The sequence below is a fragment of the Pezoporus occidentalis genome, unplaced genomic scaffold, assembly GCF_034315485.1.
Source record: "Pezoporus occidentalis ecotype Australia unplaced genomic scaffold, CSIRO_AGI_Poc_V1 ctg37, whole genome shotgun sequence".
NCBI classification, from domain to species: Eukaryota; Metazoa; Chordata; class Aves; order Psittaciformes; family Psittacidae; genus Pezoporus; species Pezoporus occidentalis.
This window is the reverse complement of record NW_026915691.1, coordinates 5,802,417-5,829,421: the sequence shown is the minus strand read 5'-3', so window position 1 is coordinate 5,829,421 and position 27,005 is coordinate 5,802,417. Positions and strand designations below refer to the sequence as shown.

Genomic DNA, 27,005 nt, shown 5'->3' with positions numbered 1-27,005 from the left:
TTTTATCTAAGATTGCCAGAAGCTTCTGGTTTATTACGTTTCAAGAACTCTGTGACATTTTAAAATGCTTCTGTAAACCACATTCTTTTTCTGCCAGGTTATTGCAGTCAGTAAAGAAACAATACTTTCTGCCAGCTCCCCCCATTTTTCATGCCTGGAAGGTATTTTACCCAGAGATGAAGAAGATTTCAAAAATATATTGATGTACATACATAAAGAGGAAATTCTCACTTTTGAGGTTTTTAAGGTATCATGCTGAATTCCTGTTCCAACCTACCAGAATGCATTTAAATGTATTGTAATGCTAGGTCAGGGTTAGTATCCAATACCTGCTGAGCTTTTGACCAAAAGCCCTTCAAGAACCTTTGAACTTGCCTGGTTGAATGGCGTATGCATTTGGGGAGGCACTGGCAGAATTTATGAGCTTTAGCTGATGGTTTTCTTTCAGCAGTTTTTGATCCTTTTCTGTCTCTTGATCAATTAATAGCTATGTTGATATTAAAAAGAGTCTTTTTCAGGGTGAGGAGCTCGCTTCTAGATATTTACATGGGCAATGCACTTCTTTGTATTTTATTTCCTCAAGTAAAACGGAACATACCGAATCATTCAAGTTGGAAGAGTTCATATACTTAGTTCAAACTCTATCAAAGATGGGCCACCACTGGATTTGGACAAGGTTGTTTATGCTTTCCCTAGTCAGGCCTTGAAAACCTCCAAGCACAGAGATTTTGGAGGCTTTCAGGGTCCTTATTGCAGACCTTAATTATCCTCACAGTGACTTTTTTTTTTTCTTTCCATCCATTTGAATCTTCCTTATTTCAGTTTATGACCTTTATCACCTCAGTAAAGAGCTTGCCTCTGTCTTCTTGGTAATATTCGCATAGGCACTGGAAAGGTTGCTGTCAGGTCAGTGGCTCACCAAGCCACCTTCTCCCAGGCAAAAACAACCCTAGTTCTCCAAGCACCTTGGGTCACAGGTCTTGTGCTCCTGACCTCTGGTCATGTCAGTGGCTATCTGCTGGATTTGCTCAAGTTTATTAATCTCCCTTGTACTAGGTAGCCCCAAAGTAGATGTAATGTTTTAGATGTGCACTACTGAGTTCCAAGTAAAGAGGAATAATAATCACTTGAGTTTCTGACTACACCCCTGTTAATGCAGCCAAGTGTGCTGTAGGCCTTCATCACTGCCAGGGCATGCTGCTGACTTAAGCTTAGGCATAAGTCCAAGGTGTATGATCTTATGCTTAGTCATAAAATCCATCAAAACCCCTTGCTGATTGGTCTCTAGCCTGTACTGTTGCAGGTGGTTATTCCATTCCAGGTGCAGGACTTATGTTTTTTCCTTATTCAATGGTACGATGTTCCTGTCAGCCCATTCCATTAGCCTTCCTGAGTGCCTCTGAATGGCAGCCCAGCTCTGCCCCTCCTTTGATGTCATCCACAAGCTTGATGAGGATGTATTTCTTCTCCACTTCTTGGCTGTAGCTAGAGAAAATAGCCAAGTCCCTGGATAGATCCCTTCTGTACTCTCTGAAGCTGTGAGATGGAATGCTAAGTTTTAGGGAAAGGTGTCAGGCCTAGCTAGGATGTCTAGGAAATGCCTTGTAATTGTCATTCTCCAATGTTATCCCAAATGTCAAGATATTTCTAAATAACAAATTGGGTCATGTTTGCCTAACACGGCAGTCTCAGAGCATAGCTGTGAATTGAAGCTTGAGAAACCATCCCTAGTTTCAGTTGCATGTAGCTGGTAGAATTGTTTTAGATGAATGTCATGATAATACAAACTAAAGAAACTGTGAATGATGCAGAAACATTACTGTGTTTTTTTCTTTTGTAGTTGTTACACCACCCCCTTCCCCTGAGGCAGAAGGTGCAGCCAGCAGAAAAGTAGCAAAACTAAATTAAAGTTAATTTTCCATCTGATAGATTCATGAAAAGGTGGGGCTTATTACAATGGTAAATGAAAGGCTGCACCTATGGAGTACTACCAGGTAGCTGCTTATGCATGTTAGGCTTCTGTGTATCTAACAAAAAGGAGTAAGATCCTTTATGTGTTCTGCTTGCCTATGAGTTGGTATGAAATGTGGCTACCATTTGCTGAATTAAAAGACTAAATGGGTTGATATGACTGCTTGCGTAAGGCAGCTCTCCTGGGTCTTCCAATTATTTGTGCCAAATATCAGATGAGCTCAAAAAAAATCAGGCAGGCTGAAATAAGAAGATATTTGAATGTTTGATTTGGCAATACAGATGCCCAGAGTCCCAGGAAAATACTGCAGAGTCAGCTTTTTCTTCTCTGAAGTGGAAAATAGTTTGGAAGCATTGCTGTGGTCAAGCTCAGTTTTTTTCTGGTGAAGAGGAATGCACTGAAGGAGGCAACTAGTGTCAGGACAGTTGAATTGAATGGACTTTGTTTCTGCATTGTAGCTAAACCAAAGAATATAGTCAAATACAGGTAGACAGCCAACACTGGTTTTTATCTCCCTAGTAGCATAATGAGTTCTTGCATCTACTTTGGAAAGAATTACCATGAATTTGCAGGTGAAAGAAAATGTGTAGAGAACTCAAAATTATTGAGTAAATAGAAGCTTGGGAGTAACAAAAGCCAAGAGTTAGCAAATAGTACAATAAAAGATTCAGACTCGCCCTTTTTTGGGGGGTATGTTTCTGCTTTATTTTCCAAACCATGCACTAGTTGCTTTATACTGCTTGAAAGAAAACAGATCATATAAGCTCACTTAACTCAGTTGAGGCAGTAATTGGCTTTCCCTAAGTAAAAGTGATTGTGAGGTTCTCTGTTTTGAAAAAGAAATATTAAAGGCAACTAAGGTCATTTTTTAGAGGCCTCCTCTTCTGGGATTTTTTTTTTTTTCCTTTTTTTTAAGGATTCTTAGTACCAAGCGGTGTTTCAGAGCAGGAAACTATACAAGGCTGATACTCATGTGGCAGGCAAGTAGATACTCCTTTCTGTGGGTAAATTGGAGGTTCATCTTCACTTGGTGCTGGTGTCCTTTCTGCAACTCAATTCTCCTCACCCTATCAGTCAAAACTATTTCTGTGAACATTAAAAGAATGGAGAATGACACAGAAGAGGTTTCTGTAGGGATTCTAGAAGAAGGGATTCTATAACTTAATAAGAGTTCAAAACTCATTTCAGTTTACAGTATGTTCAGGATAATATGCATTTAAATAGCAAATAACTATTAAAACTATTAACCTAGAAGCTTTACTGTAAATTGTATTTCTTCCTGGATGGATCTTAGTTGTTACTAAGAATGGAATTTTTTCTCCAAAGGATACCAGAGGATCTTACAACGCACACATCATTCACATATGTTAAGAGTAGGTGTGTTCCGAGTGAGATGTAGGTGTTCACATCAGTTTGTAGCTGTTCACATCAGTTCTGCCTAACAGTTGGGATTGGGAAGTGAAGGCAATGTATGATTCATTAATCAAACTGTAGTGTCATCAACTACATTGAAATTGAGTCAAGACCTGACTTTTTTCTTCCATTCTTTAGAAATTGTGACCTTTCATGACATTGTTTCACAACTCAGACAGTCTATATTTGATAGTACTGTTTTTTTTTTCTCCATGTCAACACTTGGCATGGCCAGTTGATATCAATTCAGGTTAAGTCCTAATGAATGGCCATCATATTTGGGATTCTCATTGTACTTTCTGCTTATTTTATGGGGACCTTTCTTTAATTTGAAACATCAGAAGAATGTACAAATGTCATAATTATCATGTTTTCCAAGAATACCTCACTAGAGTTGTTGTCCCTCATAACCATCTTGGAACTTGCCAGTCATGACAGAGCAGCTTCATAAAATACACTGTTGTGACATTTTTTCCCTATGTTAACTGACATATTAGGAGTAGGAATTGCTAAGGCTCAGTAAAAGACAGCTCTTGTTACCTGAGTTTAGCTGTTTTATTACCAAAGAAGATCTAAACGACAGCAAATGGGAGATGCATGTTACGTTTTGCCTTCTGGAAAACTAAGGAGGTCAAATTCATTTTTTCCTAGTTTTGTTAAAGGATCTCAGAGACATTTCAGGGATTGTTGTAAACTTTTCTCTTTCTTTGACAATTGAAAGAGGTGTGATTTTTGCTTTGACATAATCTTTTTCATATATTAAGTTAAAAATTAGTATAGTTTCTAACAGACTAAATTTTTTTTTCTTAATTTCCTTAATTGCTGAACTTTGCTTTCTTTTAGTGATGTGTCTCTTCTGCTGGCTCTTTAGCACTTCTGTCTTTCACGCTATTCAACATCTGCATGACTGATGTAAAAAGGCAGGCTTAAAATAGCTTTCTTGCTTAGAAGAGAAGCTTGAAGATTCCTTAATAGAGCACATGTCAGTGTGACCCAAAGATGATGTTGTTTGTTTCTTGATGTTTAAAATGGCTTTTTTTTCTTTGTTATTTATGTTCGATTAGTTGATTCAACCGTGTAGATAATAAAAGCAGTTCCAGAGGTAAGAGCAAGAGCTGCTATTTTGATCAAGACTTGCAGTTGTGATTCAAAAGGACTGCTTTTCCTTTTGCCTTTGTGTCCAAAGAGGTCCAAATTTCTAGTTTTCTTTCTGTGTTCCTGTTACTAAACAACAAGAGATTTTCCAGGTCTCTCTTAAAAGAAAAATAATGAGAAGGGAAAGTGCTGATTTCTAAATAACCGTCTCTCTGTTCTAGAGAGGAGCTGGCCTGTTTGAGAAGTCTGTGTTCTGGGCACAAGTGGTGGCCTCCAGAAGGTGGCAGCAGAGATTTGTTGTTGTTTCGTGCAGCAGCTCGTTCTGCTGGGGGGAAGTTGATTTTCTGTTCGTTTATATTTGGTACTAATTGCTGAGATTTTGAATGACAGAAGTCTGAAATTATAGAATGCTGTAGTCCTGAAAGAGGCTTATTGCAACTGAGTTGGAATTATTCAGAACTTTAAAACTTGACTTGGTTATAAAACACTAATAGCTTGTGTATAAAACATCACCCATAGTGAAGGAGATGCCTCTGTTAACCAGAAATGCACTCTCCTCTTTCCCAATTTAATTTCTTCCACGACTCTTGAAGTTCTTGTCGAAATAATTTATTCCAACTCATTTGTTAATTATGTGTAACTGTTTTTCCACCTTATTAACTTCTCACATACGAGGTGCAAACAATCTAAATAACCTCAGAATTTTAAGTTTCTTACTATTTTAAGCAAGAGGGGAGAAAAATTAAGGCAGTGTGGCATCCCTGACTGCACAGGTAAAGTTCCTTTGCAGAATGTCCTAGGAGATTCCCAGTTTTAACTGGAAAACAGCCTAAAACTTGTTGAAAAGAACTCCTGTTATGCTTTCCTGTTTTATACTTAAAGGGTTGGGATTATTGTACAGAAACAATCATCTAATTGTTTTGAGATATTGGCCAAATGTCTAGGATCTTTTCTCTGTTTGTTTGTCAGCTACCATCTCTTTACCAGTAGCTGCAAATGAGCTTTGAAGTCCTTTCTGTCGTTGAGAGCAACTTTTTGTTTCTGGGCTTTTCATCCTAGCTCACATTTTGCTTTTTGAGAGCCTGTAGTTTTTCTTCATTAAAAATATCTTGTGTTTTCCTTTCCTAGGTAGTTATGAAAACATTTATGCTAAGCTATCTTTTCTTTCTCTTTATAGTACTAATGGAACAGTCATTAATAAGCTGAAAGTGGTTAAGAAGCAGACATACCCTTTACAGACTGGAGATGTGATCTATGTTGTTTACAGAAAAAATGAGCCAGAGAACAGTAAGTAAATGATATTTTGGAAATGGCACACTTAGTGTTTGTTTTGGTTTTGGTTTTTTGAGTAATGAGAAAAAAGAAATACCAGTACAAATAAAACAGAATTACTCAATTTTAAGGCAAATAATTTGCTACTGTTTAAAAACAACTCTCTCTACAAGAGGTCATGGATGTGCCAGTTTTTACAGAGACAAGTCTGAGCAACTGTCTGCAATTGAAATGTGCCTAGAAGTAGTTTTGGAAGAACTAATGCATGGAATGGTAACTAATGAGGTCCTGATCATATGCCCAATGCTTCTTTTCAAAGTCAAATTGCTGGGGTAGTTAGTGATACTTTATATCTCATATTAAAGCAGCTTTGGGCACCAGAAGGAAAGGCTGCAAAAGCTTTTTGTTCTGTGTTGGGTTTTTTTTGGTTGGTTGTTGTTTTTTCCTTTGAAGAGGAAAGGAAAAATGGGGGCAGGTGGGCATAGCCCTATAGTGAAAGTAGAATTAGTAAACCTGGAAAAATATTTATGTGGTCTTAAAGAAGAATCATCCCTCTCATGCCTATAATTCTTCCAGAAATTCTTTTTAGGATGATGTAATGGAAATAACATAATTACGTTAAAAAAATAAATTAATGAGGTTCCTTCCCCAGAGGTTTTTCAATAAGCCTAGCTATTGTTGGGCAGAAAATAATGTTCTTTCACATGTTAACTGAATAGAAGTCAGGGGCCAACATTTAGGTGTAAGTGCTCAGTTTTTGCAATGGAACAAAATTAATAAAAGATTTCATGAATGACCAGTGTTGTCGCTTGTCTTAAAGATGTTCATCAGTGATTTGGGAAATGAGAACTCTTGAGGCAGCAGAATTTTCATTGGTTATGTGATATTAAGGTTAGTGAATTTTTGTTTAAAGATTCTGATCAGTATTTTTTAAACTTTCAGATGTTGCTTATCTGTATGAATCCTTAAACACAAAACATGAGGCGACTCAAGAACCAGTAGGTAAGGAAAAGTAATTCAAGATCCATGAAGAGGAGCTATGCTCCAATGACTGATGTCCCTTCTTGAGAGAGTTTGATTCCTCGGAATTTTGAAGTCGTGCTGTGGTGACTGTCACACAGATCTTTTTCTTTCCTTTCCCCTTTCCAACTGTAGAAGTTAATATAGAAAACCAATGCCATGTGACCAAAGATACCTCAAATACAGGAAGAAGTAATGATGAGACCCAAATTACCTCATCACCATCAGCTACTCAGTCTTGCTATGAGGAACCACAGCCATCTACTTCTACATCTAACCTCTTTAATGCTTCTTCTACCTCTCTTAATGAGTTTGCATCTGTTCAACAGGATAATCCTTCTACATCTGGTAAGGACTGTGTCAAGTATTTAAAGTTTGATATCCCATCAACTGTAACTCCAGTTTTGAATTTTAACAGATTAATCTCTGGCCTATCTGGCTCTTTAGTATTTGCTTTTTAAAGTTCTAGTGAAAATACTAGCTGGATATGTGCATTTTAACCGTGAGTAGGCAGTGGATGAGTAAGGCAATTGAGAGAATTCCTTATGCTCAGAGGGGCAGAAAATGCATGTTAACCCAAACTGTTCTATCTTTATGATTTTGTAGCGGAGCACTGTTGAAAATTAAGAGGTCTTTGTGGCTCATATAACAAATTAAGTAAATATGAGTGCTTGTGCTCATGCAGTCATTCTGAGAAACTAACCCAATTGTCACTGTTACTGCTGGTAGTCACCAGTCCCCTCTCCTTTCCTTAGAGCTCTAGTGCCAAAATATACCAAAGGGATCCCTAGTCTAGTATCTTGTATTATGTTGGTGCGTGGAATACCAGAGTGCTGCACAATGCTTGAAATAGAACTGAAGCAAGAACAGCTATCTAGAAAATGGCGTTTGTCAACAGTTCATTGGGACTTTTAGAACATGCTCCTATGAAAAAAAGCTTTGTCCTCTGCTGTGATCCTGACCTGTTAGGTATGATCAAAATGGCATAAATCTTCTGCCTGGCATCTTCGTTAGGAAGACCTAGCATGGATAATAGTCTTATGAATAAATACAATTTAAAAAGGAATGGGTGTTTTAAGTAGGGTTACAAAACTAGTAGCTTGTTTTCCCCTAGGTGTTTCAATTAGTGAGATTGGCTCAGGATGCATTTAGAGTAGTTACACAGACACAGCTTGTTTTGCTCCATATTTTCCTGTTCAGATGTTTGGATTGATGTGTGTGCATCATCAGTGTCTGAGTACCTTTTGCTTTTTCATGTCACAAATATGTATGCAACTACATTCATATTTCTGGTTTTGTTTTGCAGGATCACAGTCCTCAGTTTTCACTTCTGTGCCTGCTTTCCCCATGGTAGAATCAGTGTGTCTAAGAGCACTGCATGACGAAGATAAAAAGCTTGATATGAATACTGAAACTTCTGCAATCATTTCGGAAATCACTGACAAAGAAAAAGCAGATTCAGATTCTCAAAGAACAGGGGAGGAGGAAGGTTTGGAACCTGCTAAGAAGAAACTAAAAGGAGGCTAGTATATTACTAGTATTGCGCAGCCTACCCTGTACTCGTTTTAATGCTATTGTTGAAAGTTAGGTTAAAAAAACTTAATCAGGAACTTAAAGCTATGTCCATTTTTCATAGAAGCCCAATGAAATTAACAGAAGCATCAGGATCTGTGCTTATTTTTCTTTATTAATGTGAAATACATTCAAAATGCACACATACCAAACCTAGAAGGTTTTGAAAGTTTATGTTGGTAGGGCATGAGTAACTTTTTTCCTCCTCACAATGTTACTTTATGTTTTGATATTAAATAAGAAAAGCAAAATTCCCCTCTCATTCCGTGTCTGCAGCCCTTTCACTCCCCATCCTGAATTGAGTCAGGTCAGCTATCATCAGCCCTTCTTCAATTTGTGTTTTGTTTCTTACTGACTTGATTTTTGGGCCAGTAAAAGTAATATCTGCAGTAGCAGAAGCAATTATGTGCAAAGCAAGAACCTTTAGTAGGACCACTGCCAGTGAGCAGGGAATCTCTGTACATCTTTCAGGTCTCTTTTTAACACTTAAATAAAAATAAATTTAAAAAAGCTTCCTACATACTGTGGAATCTTCTGTCTTTGTAGATGAAGATACTTGTCCAAATCTTTCACCAGCAGCTCCAAATGAATGTATAATTAAAATTGGCTCTGAAGATGCAAAAACATCAAATGTGAAACCAGATAAGATGGAAGAAACGTTAACGTGCATTATCTGCCAAGAACTTCTGCATGACTGTGTGAGGTATGTATGATTGACAAAAGCTGTAATCATGTGGTAATAAAATAAGTTTGGTGACAACTGTTTGAGGAGGCCAGGCTACTTAGGGGTTTTCACAAGCCCTTCTGAGTCCTCTTCCTTCCCATGCATCCAAACTGTATAGTCAGTGCTAATCTTCTGGGTTTTTTTTTTCAGTTGTGTTTTGGTTTGGGGTGTTTTTTTGACTGTTATGAATGTATCTGAAAAAAAAAAAAGATTTGTGTTTTGACTGTTTCTTTCATTGTTTTCATGATTGTGTTTTCCAGCTTGCAGCCTTGTATGCATACTTTTTGTGCTGCCTGCTACTCAGGATGGATGGAAAGATCATCTCTGTGTCCAACTTGTCGTTGTCCGGTAGAACGTATTTGTAAAAATCACATATTGAACAACTTGGTTGAAGCTTATCTGATTCAGCATCCAGGCAAGTTGAAGTGTGTGTAGCACACATGAGCTGTGTAACTGATTTATGCACAAATTTTTTACTAATAAATTTCTATGTATGCTTTATTATTCTGCTGTTTTCTCTGATATGGCTGTAAGAAAAAAAGTGCATTTAACATGACACATTATTTCAAATACTGGGTGAGAATTGACAGGTGATTTAATACTATAATGGAGTAAGTGAAGAATTCTGAATTTTATTTTGGTACTTAAGAAGGATATCAGTTTTTTCAAATAGAGCACACTGACTGATGAGGCTGCCTGAACTCAGATACTTCTGAAAAATGTACTTGAATATGGATTTAATTAACTTTGATCATGACCTCTTGAAACCAAAATCTTAAGTTGCCTGCCTCATATTACTCTTATGTTAACAGAGAGGGGGAATTTAGCTTCTGTAACTTGGTTATTCAAAAGTAAGTTTTATGGAAATGAAAACACAGTAATCACAACTACGTTAATGAAGTAAAATGGAAATAAGGGATCTGATGTGTTCTTTTCTCTTGAAATTTGTACTTGGTTCTCATGCCAGATAAATGTCGTAATGAAGATGATGTACGTAGCATGGATGCTAGAAACAAAATTACTCAAGACATGTTACAACCTAAGGTGCGGAGATCTTTTTCAGATGAGGAAGGAAGTTCTGAAGATTTATTGGAATTGTCAGATGTAGATAGTGAATCTTCAGATATCAGGTATGTGTATTTAAGTTGTGCACTGGCTCAGATTTACTTACATTTGAATGCACAAACCCACAAACTGAGCTAGTTTCACAAATGCTGTTATTTCTGGTAGTGGTTCCATGATCATTGCCAGAATGAATCTTACTTTTGTTTTCAGCTAAGTTCATTCTTACTAGTAGTTATCTGGGCAACTCTATAGGCCATCTTACCGAACCTTAAACAGTCAACACAAAGTAATTCAATTTAGAACTTACTACAAGTGCAGCAAGATTCAGTTTATGGCCAACAGTTCTATGCTGACTTGTACAACAGCTTCATGTGAGATACATGAAATTACCTTTTCCAATTATGAATTGGCTGTTGCTTTAGAGAAAACAGGTTTCTTACTAAGATCTTGTGAGGAGATAAAGCAGTCTCTGTGAGTGCAGCTGCAATGATTATGCTTTCTTATGTGTTTAAAATGCTGCTTTCACCAGGTGAATGGTACTGAAGCAGCTGATGCCTGACCTAGGGATTCCCAGACACCAAAATATCTTCTCTTTATCTTCAACAGCAAACATTTTTTGCTGTATCTCTGGAGGGGAGTACAAGAACTCTTCATGTACATAATTATTCCAGCTTTGTTCCTCTTTTTTCTTGTTCATCTCGCTTCCAGTCATATCACTTTTTTTTCTTTTTTACTATTTGGAGAATACTACAAAACACAAAGTTTGTGTCTTTTACAACTTTACAATTACACAGCTGTGACGTACTGAGTTACGTAAACTTCCATATGTTACTGGATGAAGAAATTCCAAATTTAAACTTTGAAAGTAGGACCAACCTTGTCTAGCATAGGGATATGAGTTATATTTGCATTTGTTGGGTGTGATTTCCTATGAGCCTATTTTATTCTTTCAGTCAACCATATATAGTGTGCAGACAGTGCCCAGGGTATCGAAGACACTCTGTTCCAACACTGCCTGGCGCTGGCCAAGAGACAGAAGCAGGAGGAATGCAAGCACTGGGAGATGCGCCATCTACGTCTGCTAACTTCCCTGCAGGTTGGAAGGAACCATTAAAGACAATCTAGTCCAACTCCCCAGAACTAAGCAATGAACTAAGTTGTAACAATAAACTAAATTGTGAACTAAGCGAGCTCACTCTTGCAGTACTGCAAGAGTAACACCACTTCACATAGGTGTCTTTGTAAATATAATGAGATTTGACCCTGGCTTTTCTGGGGTTGTCCAAAATAGATTGCTGATCATTGGTAGTTCTTAAACTGTTTTACATATTGAAATATTTTACACACCTGTGTAGTTTAGAAGTCTGAATGCCATTCCATTTTGCTGCTCTTTCATGGAATCTTTCTAAAAATTACATTGCTTGCCTTTACTTTCAGATTTTTGATGTGGCTGATACCAAGATTCTTAGCCCAGATTGCTATTGTGTACTTTTTTCAGTCTGTCCTTTCTGTTTTAAACTCATCTAGCTGTCCAGGAGTACGTGTGTCCTGCTCAAGGAAGTCATGTAATATGCACCTGCTGCTTTCAGCCAATGCCTGACAGAAGAGCAGAGCGTGAACAGAATCCTCATGTTGCTCCTCAGCAATGTGTGTACTTTTTTTTATTATTATTATAGTTTTGGCTATAGAACTAAATCCTTATTTTTCATTAAACTTAAAGAATACTCTTCAAAGTAGATTTATTTGAATGTTCTTTATCTGGACTCTTGTACTGACAGCATGAAAGAATCTTCCTTTGAAAACTTACTCTATACGATGTATTTTAAATGAGAAAGCTGTACTTTTTTAGCCATGTTTATGTGAGGGCTGTTGTGTTCAGATCCTTACATGGGGGTTTTCTTTGTTATTTGACAGGTACAGTTTGTCTTCAACCCTTCTGTCACTTATACTGGGGCTGCACTCGGATGGCATGTTTTGGCTGTTTGGCACCATTCTGTGGTATTGTGGAGTAATCTATTTCTTATGAGTGTGCTCACTTTGAAATAATGTCTGTCTTGAGCTTTAGGTAATTTAAGAAACTTAATAGATTAGTTTGAAGCAAAGGCTGTGTCCTCACGTTACAAACATGAAAAAAAACTATTGAGTGGTATGTGTTGTCTTAACTTTGAGAGGATTTAACTTCTTTTCTTCATACCGTATTGGGCTTGAATACTACATTTGAGGAGCACAGTGCTTTCCAGTATAAAAATAATCATGGTGCATTTCACCCTAGTAAGAGAATTGTACAAATCAGTGCAAGAGCACCGAAAATCTGATGTTAACTGATCAGAAAAGAACTTTCTGCTGTTAAACATGCAGCCTTCTGAAACTCAAGGTTTTAAACATTTTCTAAAAATAATTTAGAACAGTTGAAATTCCTTGGCTACAGTTTGAAGCTAATAGAATATGCCTTAATAGCACTGTTAATTTGTGCCGCTTAGTAGTAGTGTTTGTGGGCTGAAGGTGAAAATGTAAAATCTCAGTGTCTTCTTCTTGCCTTTGGAAGTGATATATCACATGCTCTAGCATATGCTGAATGCAGTCATTTACTTGGTGATCACATAAATCTGTGCACATAATTTCAGGAAAAAAAAGCCCTTCTCTGCACATTATTTCAGGAAAAGCTTCAGAAAAATGGGGGGTAGGAGACATTGGGGGAAGAAATAGTAACTTTTTTCTTCTTGTTTTGATTAGAAATAAATCTTGGTGATAAGTGTTTAGATGGAGTCCTAAATAATAACCACTACGAGTCAGATATCCTAAAGGTATGTTTAAAAATCATTATCTTTGTTCATCATACATAAATGTACAAATTTTAAGATGTATTCACTCACGAATTTTTAGTTATATGTTGCCTAACAGTTACAGTGGCAGCATTGTCACTTGCAGCACCTAATTCTAAAAGGCAAATTTAATGAGCCCCAAATGATCAGCTGGACCAAAGTTATAGTTACTGTGTCTGGATAGGAAGTACTTTGGGGTGATAATTTGGGTCTTTCAGTCTGTGAAGAGGGCATTGTATTCTAAAGATGCATTCCATTTAGCCTGAGTTCTTCTCATACCACCCAAATTAACAGCAACAATAACAAAATCACTTTCATGCAGTCCTGATGCATGACTTCCCTGATGTGTATGTCTGACAGGTGCCAAGAAGGCAGAAATTCTAAATATAATTTTGGAATGTGAGTTTAAATGACTGATACACTGTAGAATTCAGATATGGTTGGTTGTTAAATCATAAAAGAATTTTGTTTGTGTGAAGCATTTGTTAGGGAAGCCAGTTTTGACAGTCTAAAATTAAACATCCAAAATACTAATTGAGGGAAAAAATAATTCACTGAAAATACTCCAGGAAAATAAGGCTTGTTAAATATTTTGTCCCAGACAAGTTGAGTTTCATGCTAGGTTGCATAGAAAATGTTTTGCCTGTACAAAACCAAGAGTTACCTAAATTAGGTAAATTGGATAAAATCTTGATTTAAGGTATATGACAGTGTGGCTGAAGTGAATCTATTTGCATTCATTTGGCAAAAGTGGGGATCTTCTGAAGAAGAGAGATTGAATGGAAGGGTTTGTTGGTGATCCAAAAGTATCACACTAATGAAGTTTAAAGATATTTACTTGTAACCATCATCAACCCATGTTGAAAAACCTAGTTACAGATTCAGAAATATTTGAGAGTAAATGGCTTGGTCACTCCTTAATTCACACACTTCAATTGCTCTTTTCAGGATTACCTGGCATCCAGGGGTTTGACGTGGAAAAATATGTTAAATGAAAGTCTCTTAGCTCTTCAAAGAGGAGTTTTTATGTTGTCAGGTATGTTATCTTCATTTTTGTACATGTTTTTTTCTTTGTCAGTAATACTACGAAGAGGTTTTAAGTTCTGTGTACATAACCAATGCCATCATGGCATTTTCACTAAATCTGTTTTTTTCAGGCCTTACACTGACATTATGTACAAATTGGGTTTCTCCTCAGATTACAGAATTACTGGGAACACAGTGCTTTGCTACTGTTGTGGCCTTCGCAGCTTTCGAGAACTTGCCTACCAGTACAGGCAGAATATTCCTGTTGCTGAATTGCCAGGTGGGGATCTCTTTGCTTAGTAATGGGGAAAAGTAATTTAAAGTCTGTTTTATCCTTGTATCCTTGGTGTTTTAGCACCTTTGTGTAGCCCAGTACAAATTTCTCTGCAGGGCTAATATCTTATGCTGATTGTTTACTTGTCAGCTGCTAAGTTTGCATATTGTTATTGTCAGACTCCCTAATTGAACCTTTTCTTTCAGTAGGATTTCTCATCAGTAGGATAAAGGTATCTATATAGTGAAAAGAGGAATTCAGTAAAATCCACAATATAGTCAACAGGAACTAGTTGCTGTAATTTAATTTATTTTCCTATTTAAATACATAAAATTATGCGCCTCCAGAACAATTTCACATGTTATCAGCTCTCAACTAGAAACAAGAATGTTTTCATAAATTAATTCTAAATCTGCTCACATTTACAGTTTTAATATAAAATAGCATGCAAGCAACTGTGCCTCCTTCAGTCTTAAATCTGTTGGAAACAGAAGCTCTTCCAACAACCTGTTTTTAAATGTTACTCTTGTCCATGTAGTACCTTTGTTAGCAACAGCTTCCTTGTCTTTAAGTGTTTAACTGTTGAGAGCTCTGCTTGTGTGCATAACGAGAGTCAGTCTACCTGCTTCTCCTTAGTACTGCTTTCCATTTTAATGTAACAGCCTTCTGGACAGTTGAGTTATAATGTATGTAGAAGTGGGGAAAACCCCAAAACTCTACCCAAATTAATAATTTTTTCTTTATTATGGGAATGTATCTAGACATATGCCCGGTGTCTTAAACTGTAAAGTTCATCTCTATTAAAATAAATGGTACCATTTCAGTTGACAGCACTGAGAACCAAATCCTTTCATCTTAAGTCTGCATGAGCCTAATATTCAGAATGAATTTTTTTGTCCTTCATTAAGTGCTTGCTTTGTTTCTAGAAAGGTGAACCAGTATGGTTCACAATTGTTTCTTGCCAATCATGTCTTGTTTCTCTACAAAGTCTGCTCTGATGAGTAACTACAATTAGCAATGTCTTAATAATCTACATCACCTTATTTAATGGCTTATGTAATAAATGTAGCATTTCATTTGCTCTTTTTGTAGTGACTGTCACATCACGTCCTGATTGCTATTGGGGACGCAATTGTCGAACTCAGGTCAAAGCACATCATGCCATGTAAGTCTGATAATTCAGAAAGTGGTTCTTGGGTTTGTTTCATTTGTAAAAAAAAAAACAAAAACAAACAGACAATAACAGCAAAAAAACCCAAAGCTTTAAAATGCCAGAAGCTGCATGAGTAACACCATTGTAGCATAAGCAAAATTGGGCCAACTTTGGGTTGGGGTTGTTTTTGTCATTTTTAACATAACTTTGAAACAACCCCTTCGCACATGTCAGAAGGGCACCGCTATCACTTTTAAGTTGATATAACCCATTGCTGACACTTCTCGAGTCTTTTCCGCCCACAACTCCCCCTTCATTCCCATTCTTCTCCCGCTGAAGCAGCTTCTCATTTGCTTGTGACTGGGTGCGTCTTAAAAGCACTGTACATACAATAATTAGCCTGGTGTGATTTCCATTTGAAACTATGAGAGACTCTTCTAGTAAAGTGCAACGTACCTTGGAGGGGTAAATTGGTGGGAATAATTTGCAACAAGAAAAGCAAGAGAAGTTTGGAACATGTAACATTAGGAACCTGGTGTGGCTCAGCAGTTCCTGGTTTTGGAGGATTTTCTAGGTTTTAAGCTTCTGACCCAAGCAATCTGGTATATGGCAAAGCTGAAACACTGAGCCTGAAAAGAGATTAACCCTTTGCTTTTCATGTGGTTTAGTACATCTAGGGGACATGTACTTCTAGTATCTGATCATTCATGACAAATGTCTATCCAAAATAAATCGAGGTCCTTGATTAAAAAAAACACAGCCACTGGTAACCAATGCGTTTTAATTCTTATGAAAAGATGCACATGTGCTACCACAAGTATTAGAGACTTGGAAAACAAAACAAGTATTATCTACCTACTTCTAGAGAGGGTAGAAAAATCTTAGCTGCTTTATGAATAGTTCTGTAAATTCTCAGTGCATTTTAAGATAAAGGAGCTGTTAACCCTTGTTGAGAAACTGCTTTAATGAATAGTATATTCTGCAGTATCTTTCTAACGCTGCAGTGAGCATACATACTTAACATACTTCCTTTAATATTGCAGGTACTATGGGTTGAAAATAAACAGTGTGTATAGCTCAGGCAAGCAGATCATAAGAAGGAGTTGTAAAATATTCATTCTCAGCCTCTTACAAAGTCAGAGGGTTTTACCAAATACCTTTCAAAAATAATTTGGGATTTAAGTTGCAGATGTAATTCAAAGTGCCACTGTTACATATAACTTCACATTAGAAGACTGTCTGTGTTCCCAGAGGTTGTGTTTTGAAATGTTAGAGTTAATTCATTATCAAAGTACTCACCACTTGTCTTTCTTCATATTGTGGTGAATGATTCCATCTACAGCAGAAATGACTCAGGTTTTCTTCCTATTTTTTCTTTCTTTCAAGCACTAGCTGTTCCTAGAACTCACTGGCTGCTACTCATAGTTCCTAAAATCCATGAAAGCAAACAATCCTGTTGTACCATTCGTTTCTAGAGATACTCAATTACCTTTTTTTTTTTAAAATGAACTAAAATGTTGTACTACAGAATGGTTATATAAGCAACGTTTCTTTCTAATATTTTATCTAAACCAACAAGGGGGAGAAAATTCATGGTCTCTTTTGCATCATCTCTTCCACACATATGTATATACACACTCAACACACCAACTCCTGTTTTAGTTATGTATCAGGGGATGCATAATCCAAGTAAGAGAAAAATAAAGAATGAATAGTGTGATGTTTCTAAGCCAGTGAAAGAACGTGTTTATGTTGAAATGGATTACTGGCCTGGTTAGTTCTGGGGCCTAGTGACTTGTGTAATGCTGTCTACTGAAAATTACTGATGTCTCACAGGGCAAAATTAATTCACTGATTCCTGGTTTAATTGCCTCCTGGTTTTGAAGTATGCAGAAGTATAGAGGAATGCTTTTAATAACAGGTTTTCTGTGTGTCTAATATACTTAACAGGGGGTTAGGCAGGAGAGATGTTGAAAATCCTGTTACAGATGTCATGATAGTAGAGTACAATTTAAACAGGTTCTGGAGGACAGGTGTGTTAGTGTGTAAATGTTCTGCTTTAAACTGTTTAACATTTAAAATACTCTGAAAGAGACTGACTCATTTTTCTTGTTGGCTTCTGAGAACTTTGTTGCATTTTAATACTTACTTTTTTTTTTTTTCTTTCTCCTAGGAAATTCAACCACATTTGTGAACAAACACGATTCAAGAATTGAATACTGAATACTTGTAGTCTGTAGAGAAGGGACAAAACCCTGTTACACTGCTTGTACAGTTTAAGGTTTCAGGGGACCTTCTCAGTTCCCCCATAGCAGGGCAACAATAACTTTTGCATCAGGTAATCTGGTGTGAACTTTTTCATTTGTAGAATTTTACAGCTGTACATGAATAAGGTAGATTTGGGGTTTTTTACAAGAAAGTCCAGCAAGCATTGCATTCCATCCTCATGGATACAGTGTCACTGTATCACTTCAGTGAAGAACACAAACAGAAATCACACACACACAAAAACCAGCCATATCTTGGGACAGCCTAAGAATAAGGAGTGTATTTGCACTACTTGTGAAGAAACTAAGAAAATTCCTTAGAGTTAAAATAGAAATGTTTTGTAAAAGTATCTGATGGATATTTCAAGAGCCATTAATATTTAAGAAGGAAATTGTGAGTGTATATTTGTAACTGCATTTTGCGGTAGTCTGATATTTTGTCACTACCCATTGCATTTGTGCTAGAAACCACGTTAATATTCACTTTAAAAGAATATTCATCTGTTAAACAGCTGTTTCAGCTTGAAGCCTCTACCATATGTGCAGTGTTACAGTGGAAGTAGTACAGGGTTTTTTTTTCTTAGTTTAGTCATACTGATGTTTTTATTCATATTAAATTACAAAAAATTGCACAAAAATTTGAAAATCACATTTAAAGTTGGGGTAATACTTGAAGCAGAGCAGACTTCTGCTAATATTCCTTCTGTAATGTTTTGTATCAGAAGACCAAACAGTGCTTTTGACATAGATCAGCCAGTAGGACACACTGGTTCTTTTTATTTCTTTTATGTTTGATACCATATGCTAAATATGTACCTCTGCCATGCAGCTGTTCTCTAGCATGCATACACTGGTGAAAATGTAGAGAAAGTTATAGTTTAAAACAGAATATAGCAGCTTTACTGGAAGGAACAATCTTACAAAAAAGAATTCAGCTTGGACAAATTGTAGCAATATGGTGGCATTTCTGGATGGGGATGGTGAAGGGGAACACTGGTGTCACTGACAGTAAAAAAAAAAAAAAAAGTAGATTTTATTGCCATGCCTCTACAGAGCTCATTCAGGAGATGTCCCAAGCATCATTTAAATTAAAAATCCCAACCCACCCCACCCCAAATTGATCTGTTTCATCATAACCTGTTAGTAATGGTGACAAACGCAACTGGGACCAACATTTTTTATCATATATAGAAGCGTGAACAGAACGAGAAGAAAGCATACAAAGTTACCTCTGTAGATACCATGTTGTTTTTAAGTATGCCTTATTTTATGAGCAGGATTTATACTTTAATGTTAAAAAGTGTACACACAAAATCTTCTGATAGAATGGAGCACAAATGATGCAGCACCTCGTGTCTACTGGTTGCAGTGGATTAAACAAGTATTTCCAGTAATGCACATCTTTATATGAATGATAATTAGAATGATGTATTTCTGTTTAGATTTTTATTTTTCAAAATAGCTGTCGCAAGGATGGGTCTGTTGACCATGCCTGTATGCTATTAAAAATACACTTTGGTGTGGACTTCTCTTCCTAATCTCTGGGCATTTTCTCCTGTGAGTAGGATTGAAATTGGATCTGGAATAATACTTGAAACTTCTTTTAACAACAGCAGTGTGTTTCTGTCTTTTAGTATTATTAACAATGTTCTGTGGCTTCTGTATTTGTATTTTATGTTTAGATTATTTTTTTTTTAATGCTTACTGTATCTTCTCAGGACAACCATTCTCGGCTGGTTTTGATCTCTTTTTCATCTCTGGCTGTGCATGTAGCAAAATGAGTGCAGTTGTGGAGATCATGCCTTTGCACATTATATGCAGAAATGTGCTTCATGTTTTCATTCACCACTTTCCACACCCCAGATGGGCTTTCAGCACAGACTTGCCACTGTGCTAGTGTTCAAGCCTCTTGTGCTGAAGTTCTTCTGTTGGTCAAGAATAACATGTCTACAGTACTATGTACAACCTCTCTTGCACTTACTCAAGTTGTGTTTGTATAGGGATGTATTGTGTGACTTGGAGAAAAAAAAATTGGGGAAAAACCCCAAGCAAACAACAAAACTCATGTGCTTAACAGCTAAACTACCTGTGCAGTAGAGGTTCTTCAATTCCTTTTTTAAACCCCTCTTCCTTTTCCCTGTTACAGATAATTAATCTGCCTTTCTATGCATATAGGGTTGCGGTAGTGCAATGGAATGAAGGGATCTTTTTGTCATTTATATTGTACCAGGAGGAGATGAGAAATTAACTTGCAGAGGTGAATAAATCCTGATCTTTATATGCTCTTAAGTAAGTAAGAGTATCTGTCATGGGTATTACATACTCTATACATTAGACCTTTTTAAATGTATGGTTACCAGGTGATAGTTAATGTGCTAAATGTATGAACTATGCTTGGCGTAATTGTTTAAATACTGTAAAGGTGCAGCATATTTTTAACCTGTCTAAAGCACATCCCCACCTCCTTTATAAGAGATATTTGGAAGCTGAGCATGAAATGTGGTAGAATAGATGTTACGGAAACCAAGGTGATTATGGTAGGGGTTGACGTAGTGGTAATCAAGGTGTATAGTCTCTGTCTTTGAGGAAGTTCTTTTATAAAGAAGGTGGAGAGTAGTTCTTCCAGTTCTCTTTTGTGATTTTTTTTTTTTTTTTCCTGAACCAAGAAGTTATTAATTAAAAAAAAAAGATACTGAAGTTGTCTGTTTCTGTTTCTTCTGTGGCATATTCTCATCCCACAGAATGGAGGTATGCAACTCTTGCTGATTGCTTTGTCAAGATATTAGGTACTTGAATGCTGAGATTTTACAACTAAATATCCTTGCACTTGTACTGACTGAAAATGACATGAGTTCTTGTGTCATTCCAAGAAATTCTCTCAAACTTTCTTAAAAGTGTCAGAGGATATCACAGAGGATCATCAGTATCTCTACAGTTTTTATAATGGATAAGTGTAAAACTATTAAATAGATTTCGGTTTTGTCAATGAGATGGCTTCAAGATGCTAGTATATGAAAAAGTTTCCTACTTTTGAAAAGTGGATACTATTTTAGTTTCTCGCAATACCATAAACACTGAAGTGACAAGCATTATACCACTACTGATTTAACAGCGGGCTACAGAAAATGATTGTCGTATTGAGCTCATCTTTAGAATGATCTAAATTGCATAAATGCTAAGATTTCAAATGGCTTCTGTTAAGAGAACTTTTTCTGAATAGAACTTTTCCCTTGCAGAGTAAATAGGACTTGTCTGCACCCTGTTCTGAGATGAAAGACAGTGATGCCAGAGTCATTAAGCTTCAAATTGCAGTTTAGTATCCCAGGATTTCTGTGCTGCCACCATTCCCATACTTGAAGCTGGATATCCTTTAATGCGGTAGCTAATCTATATCGCTGTTCTCAGTTAAACCAGTTATCATTTGTTCTTCAGACTAAATTTAATAGAAGTTCAAACTCGGGTTAAGTAGTGTGAAAGTGAAGATGCTGTGTTGTTCTATATGTCATAAAGACAAGCTGATAAGACCTTAAAACTTATCATGGTTTTGGCTTGCCCTGCACTTACATTGGAAGGTTTAAGTATTCTAAATTCCATTATGTTAAACAATGACTTGTAACTAACTTAGTTTGAGGAAGCTGCGGATTTTGGATTTATCTCCTATCAAGTGGCCAGTTCTGGCACAGCATAAGCTCTTTCAAGCACTTCCTGCATAAAGAATGGGGAAATTCGGTACAATTATTGTGAGGAAGACAATGCAATATATGGCGTTATGCAGCTGACCATATACTAATTTCAAAAGTGAGTGTTAATCTGAAAGCCCTCAGTACATCTCAAGTATTTGAATCAGCAACTGTGTAGGATATTTTTTTTTAAGCTCTGCTACTGTTTTCTTTTAATAGAAAAATCCTGGTATTTGTCACTCAAAGATAAATCATTCTGCAAACAAAATACATCCATTTTGTATCAATTTCTGGTCTTCACTAGAACTGTGTAGTGCAAATGCTTAGCCTACAGCAAGAATTTAGGGAAACAAGTTGACTCAAGTAAAAGGAGCTAGGCATTTGAGAATTCTAAATTATGCTCTGAAAATCAGGTTTCTTATGGCCTCTCAGAAATATCTGCTGGAATGGGGCTTTATTTTGTACAACCTCTGAAAATAAACCAACAGTCATTATATTGTAGTCCTTTCCTAGAAGTTAGGAAAAGGATCTCTTTTAAAAAGAATGTGTTGGGATTTTGCATTTTCCCACCTATTTTATGTAACATTCTTTCTGCGCTGATATTTGGGAGCTGAAATACCGCTTACACAATTCCAAGGAATAACTTCTGAAGAAAACTAATTATACTATTTCCCACAGCAGTGCTTAATATGCAAAGATTGCTTCTAAATCTGCTTTTCAGGTCATCCTTCTTTTCTTCACACTTCACCATTTTGACTTTCAATGAGGTAATTTCACCCTTAAGCTCATTAGTTTCCATAGGAAATGAATTATGAAAAATGCTAAGTGTGCCATATGAAGTTTAACATCAAAGACATTTCTAGACAGACCATGAATATATGTTGAAGCTATATTTGGTCTCTGTTGGGTATTCTTTTCAGTGCTGCTGAGCTTCACTTTCTTGCTTTTATTAGGTAAGTGTTGGCTTAAGACTTACCTATTTTTCCCAAGCCAAATTAATCTTTAATTCTTTAGAATAAAATCTAGTACCTGACAGGACTATTTGAGTCAAATGTGTTTTGTCTTGGCTCCATGTGCCCTTCTCATGGGGAGAAAAAACCCTCAGACAGTTATGAGTAGGCTGCTTTGTAACAATTGCTGTTAAAGCAAGTTAGATTTCTGAAAGGGACCTGTGTTTCTGCTAAGAAGTTTATAAATGGATTTTTCTTGCTGAATGCTACTCTGAATCCTCAAAGTTAGGATGCGGCAGCTGCATCGTAAATCTTTTGGATTGTTCCCATTGAGCCTCCATGCTCAACTATTTTGACTGCCTGACAGTAAGAAACCTAACACGGAGAATTCTTGTCAGCTTGCATAGCTTCAAGCTTTTATTTTGAAGCTCTGTTTCAACAGTGAAAAAAACAGAGAATACCCATGTATTTTTGTCATACTCAGTCTACTTAACAAATTGGCTAGAAGGATTTCTGGTGTATTCGAGAATAATTAATTTTAAAGTTAGCATTATTCACATCCAGTTTTACTGAAAAGAATACTCCTGTTTGGTAGCACCATAACAGTTTTGGACACATTTTTCCTATGCATTTGTGATTGGAATTATTTTCCTCCTCTTCAGTGAGTATTTAGCATGCTTATTCCATTTGCTGCTTAGTTACTGTATGCAAAACAGCCCAGTAAACTGCCGCATTACTCAAAGGTATAACTGACTCCCAAGCCCATGTATGAGTTATGAGGTCATTACAAAGTATCAGCATAGCACTCAGAAGTAACATAGCTGTTAGGAATAAAATAAATGCTGTAAGTAATACTATCTAAAAACTAATCCTAGTCAATATTTATGGCTAAGAGTATTAGAATACTTTATTCCACCTGGAGCTTTCAAAATTGCTTAAATTTGTGTGATGACTCTTTTGAAGAGTGGGGATGGAAACTGTTTCTGTTCCTGGAGGGTTGAATAAAAGAGGAGAGTCTCAAAACAGTTCCTTTAGCTGTAAGGGGAAGAAAATATTTTATAAATTCTTTGAAGGTATGAAATAAAACACAGATACCTCTTTAGCAGTTAATTTGAGTGAATATATTTTTTTTAGGCAGAAAATAACTTCAAAAGCCAAGTCAGGAACTTAAGTCTTCCCATATGTTGTACTCCTGACTCTCTTCAGGGCAGACCAAGAGTGAGAAGGTCACCTTTGTGTACCTGCAGCAGTTAGGTGTTGGGCTTCAATACCTTCTAGTGGCAGAAAACCTCACCTTTGAGTAGTTTGGTGTATCAGCCACCTCAATTCTGAGAATAAGCAGCAGTGTTGAATATTGTATATTTTTCAAGAGGAGGGTGTCTGTCAACATATATGTGTATATAGTCCGTGCTGAACATATGATACTAGAGGTCTCATGTGTAGTTGCCTATCTGCTGCTGTACCTGGCAGTGATGGAAGAGTTACATGGTGTTGAGACAAGCCCTGTGACAGGAAATCCAAACTCCTACAGAAACCAGCCACTGGCAGGTAGGCTTCACTCAGTTAGAAATATCTCTTCTCAGTTACGTAGAGGAAGTCAGTGTAAACAACCACCTCATTACCTCACTAGGTTACTGAGGAGAAACCATAAAGGATCTAATCCTTGGGTGTTTGCTGACTGAATACTGCAGCAGCTTTTGTGCTCCTTCCATTGCAGCAACTGCTAGGGAGATTGCTGTGCTGGTGTACCCATACAACTTAGTCTTTCAGCAAAATAAAAATAGTGTCATTACATTGTAAAAATGAGTAGTTAAACATGCTTTTATTGAAAAAGCCACTTTCTCCAGCCCTTCAAATGTAGCTATTGTCAATAACTGAACAAGTACTTTTCAAAAGTTGATTTCAGTACTTCAATCTTTAGAAATGTAAGAAGTAACAGAACATTGACTCTGAATTACAGTGGATATGAATTTAATGAAATGGAAGTTAGAGTACTGAAGATTTCTAAATATTTTCTTCAATCATAAATATATTAACTCTTTCCTTTGAATCAGATAGCATTAATTAAACAACAATGACAAAAAATAATCCAACAACAACAAAAAACCCCAACTTGGAGCCAGACCTTTGTGCTTCAAAACTACTCAACATAGTCTGGTAATAACAAATGTAGAGACTTGTTTGCTGTTCATGTTTGAGTCAACTGCTAAAGGGCATATATGTGTTTGCTTCCACTGCTGCCAGATGAAAAGCTCCTATGTCTACGTAAACACGTAAACACACACTCAAAATATAAGGCAAAACCAACAGTCTTGTGTTGCATATCTCAGACATTAATAGGTGGCAAATGGAAGCTGTAATAGAAGGTGAAATCATAAATAATTCATTTAAATATTTCAGGACTCAAATGCCTTCACATAGAAGGATTAAGATAACTCAATGCACACTGTACCTAATATAGGGGAAGATTTGTATGGAAGATATTTCTGACACCTGTTTTATGGCATACTATTGCTTTAAAACAATGTGCTGTTTCGCCTGCAAAATACAGCTTCATAAGGAATTTCTTTCATTTAAGAAAGCAAAATAATTCTAAGTTGTGGGCTCCTTGCAGGAGTCTCTTGCAAAGATAGGAAAACATCACCAGGAGGCAATTCAAATACTGGTGGGGTTACTGAAGGCAATAGGACTAGCATGCTTCCCTTTGGTTCAATTGAATGCCCTGTATTTGTAACCAGGGAGGCATAACCACTTAGTAGTACATTTCTGAAGAAAGTGAGCACTCAAAGTTTGCCCCACTTAGTTTTAAGTCCTGTCTCCTAAAGGAAGAGAAATAGTTCTCTAGGCAATGTGCGTTACCAGCAATAAATAGCTGGTGGATATAGGATCAGAGCAGCTGGAAATATCCAAGTGTTGGATGCTGAAAACTATCCCTAGTATTTCAGTGGTTTTATACACATGCTCCTGTTGCCATGAGGAGTCACTTAAAAATGTAGTGGACTAAGGTGGTTTAAGCCTATGTAGATCTAACAAAGATAAAGCTACATCAGGCTTCTATAGAACTAGCATCCAGTACTGGATTGCTCAGCTTGTCTGTATGCTTCTCTAAAGAGTTAGGATATGAAATAATCATTGTTTGTAATATTGGAGATGCTAATGCTTGGTAAACTGTGCTAGAGTGCAGAAGTTATGAAATGCTTAAAACTAAGTTTACAAAACTGTACGCAAACATGCATGATTAAATTCTTACCCTTGACTTGGCAAGGCTTGGATTGTACAGGCATAGCTATAAACAAAATTTAACTCAGAGCTCCCAACAGAAAGATTCAAGTGATACCACAATGGCAGAGGACTGATTGACATTTCAAATATAAACCATGGTGTAACCATCTCAGATGACTTTCATTTCTCATTCCAGAAAAGGTTTTCTGCAGTCTGAAGTACTTCTTCAGAGGATACTTTCTTGTATAAACCACATCAAAATTCCATGCAGAAGAATAGAGATGAGGTTAGTGAACATATGAAAATGTTGAATTTGTGCTGTGCTATTGTATGTATCATTGTAATCTCAGTCCCAGCAGATGGAAAGCAAACACCATTTTTAACAAAGTTGCATCTATCTGTGACTGCCATGCTCAATTGCTGGGCACAGCTTCCACTCTCATCATGTCCCTGTTGTCTCTGTTTTTGTGAACTGATGTTTCAGTCTTTCTAAGGGCATCACTGGACTGAAGCTTGGCTTAGTGTAGGAGCAGCTACAGTATCACAGTTCTGTGAGGTCTCAGTAGTATTAGCATCCTCAGCTGACGAGCTCTGCTGTTCCCTGGAAGAGCCTGGGGCCTTCACATGACCTTTGTATAAACTGGGGGATTTTGCCCAAAGGGGAAGATTTGACATGAAGCTGGCAGAACTGTTCCCCTCCACAGTCAGAACCATTGGCTGTTTATCTGGCACAGCTGGAGCATACACAGCAGTTTGCTCTGACAGATGATCTCCACATTGACTAAGGTGTTCTGCTAGGACCAGAGGCTGCTGATCATCCCCTTCCTCAGAAATAACAAAAACTGGTTTGGTTTTATCTGTTTCTAATATAAGTTCCTTTGTTTTGGAACCATTGACCAAGTTGATTTTCAGTGGGTTGGAGCTCTCTAGATTTCTGGGGCTTTGGCTGTTAACTGGAGATGTTGCCCCTAGATGTCTTGATGGATCCAAGGACCTCACATGTTTGCTGTCAGGGGAACTGGCTAAAAATCCAAAATAAGGGTTCCCAAACCTGGATTTCTTCAAATTGCAGGAGCTTAGCTTCCTCTGCCTTTGTGCAGACAGAGTGAGGGGGTATGAAGCATTACTGGCAGATGAATCGGAGTAAATGGTCCCTGATGCCCCCTCTATCTCAGTGGCTGAGATTACCTTTCTGGTTGAGGCACCTTGAGATCTTGCAGTTGTAGGAAAACCCTGCACAAAATAATGATAAATTAGCAGACATGGCATGAAAAGCAGCTAGCTTTTACCTCAAGGGAACTAAACATTAAGATTCCTGGTTATGTTAAAGGTGAGATGCATTCTTTAGCAAAACCCTATGTTATTACCTTAAGAAAAAGAAGAAATCTCCTCTATTAGCTTTGTAACAAGCTGTTGGTTTGACGACTACAGTCAGCAGACCTAGATATTCCTCCCACACCTACAGATTCCTTGCAATG

At 37.0% G+C, this 27,005-nt stretch overlaps 2 protein-coding genes across 2 annotated transcripts in view; one reads left to right on the top strand and one right to left on the bottom strand.

Annotated features, from left to right (window-relative positions):
* Nucleotides 1-27,005, top strand: part of CHFR (checkpoint with forkhead and ring finger domains) — a 57,481-nt gene that overhangs the window by 3,914 nt on the left and 26,562 nt on the right. Inside the window, exons 4-19 of the mRNA XM_062631512.1 lie at nucleotides 5,658-5,767; nucleotides 6,695-6,754; nucleotides 6,908-7,120; nucleotides 8,079-8,294; nucleotides 8,891-9,047; nucleotides 9,329-9,483; nucleotides 10,036-10,198; nucleotides 11,087-11,229; nucleotides 11,661-11,780; nucleotides 12,048-12,131; nucleotides 12,867-12,937; nucleotides 13,904-13,991; nucleotides 14,154-14,261; nucleotides 15,348-15,420; nucleotides 17,582-21,053; nucleotides 25,724-25,813. Of these exons, the coding sequence (XP_062487496.1) occupies nucleotides 5,658-5,767; nucleotides 6,695-6,754; nucleotides 6,908-7,120; nucleotides 8,079-8,294; nucleotides 8,891-9,047; nucleotides 9,329-9,483; nucleotides 10,036-10,198; nucleotides 11,087-11,229; nucleotides 11,661-11,780; nucleotides 12,048-12,131; nucleotides 12,867-12,937; nucleotides 13,904-13,991; nucleotides 14,154-14,261; nucleotides 15,348-15,420; nucleotides 17,582-17,624 (1,804 nt within the window). The 3' untranslated portion in view covers nucleotides 17,625-21,053; nucleotides 25,724-25,813. The remainder of the gene's footprint in view (nucleotides 1-5,657; nucleotides 5,768-6,694; nucleotides 6,755-6,907; nucleotides 7,121-8,078; nucleotides 8,295-8,890; nucleotides 9,048-9,328; nucleotides 9,484-10,035; nucleotides 10,199-11,086; nucleotides 11,230-11,660; nucleotides 11,781-12,047; nucleotides 12,132-12,866; nucleotides 12,938-13,903; nucleotides 13,992-14,153; nucleotides 14,262-15,347; nucleotides 15,421-17,581; nucleotides 21,054-25,723; nucleotides 25,814-27,005) is intronic.
* Nucleotides 24,100-27,005, bottom strand: part of LOC134170311 (uncharacterized) — a 34,666-nt gene continuing 31,760 nt past the window's right edge. Inside the window, exon 7 of the mRNA XM_062631631.1 lies at nucleotides 24,100-26,760. Coding sequence (XP_062487615.1) covers nucleotides 26,026-26,760 — 735 coding nt within the window. The 3' untranslated portion in view covers nucleotides 24,100-26,025. The remainder of the gene's footprint in view (nucleotides 26,761-27,005) is intronic.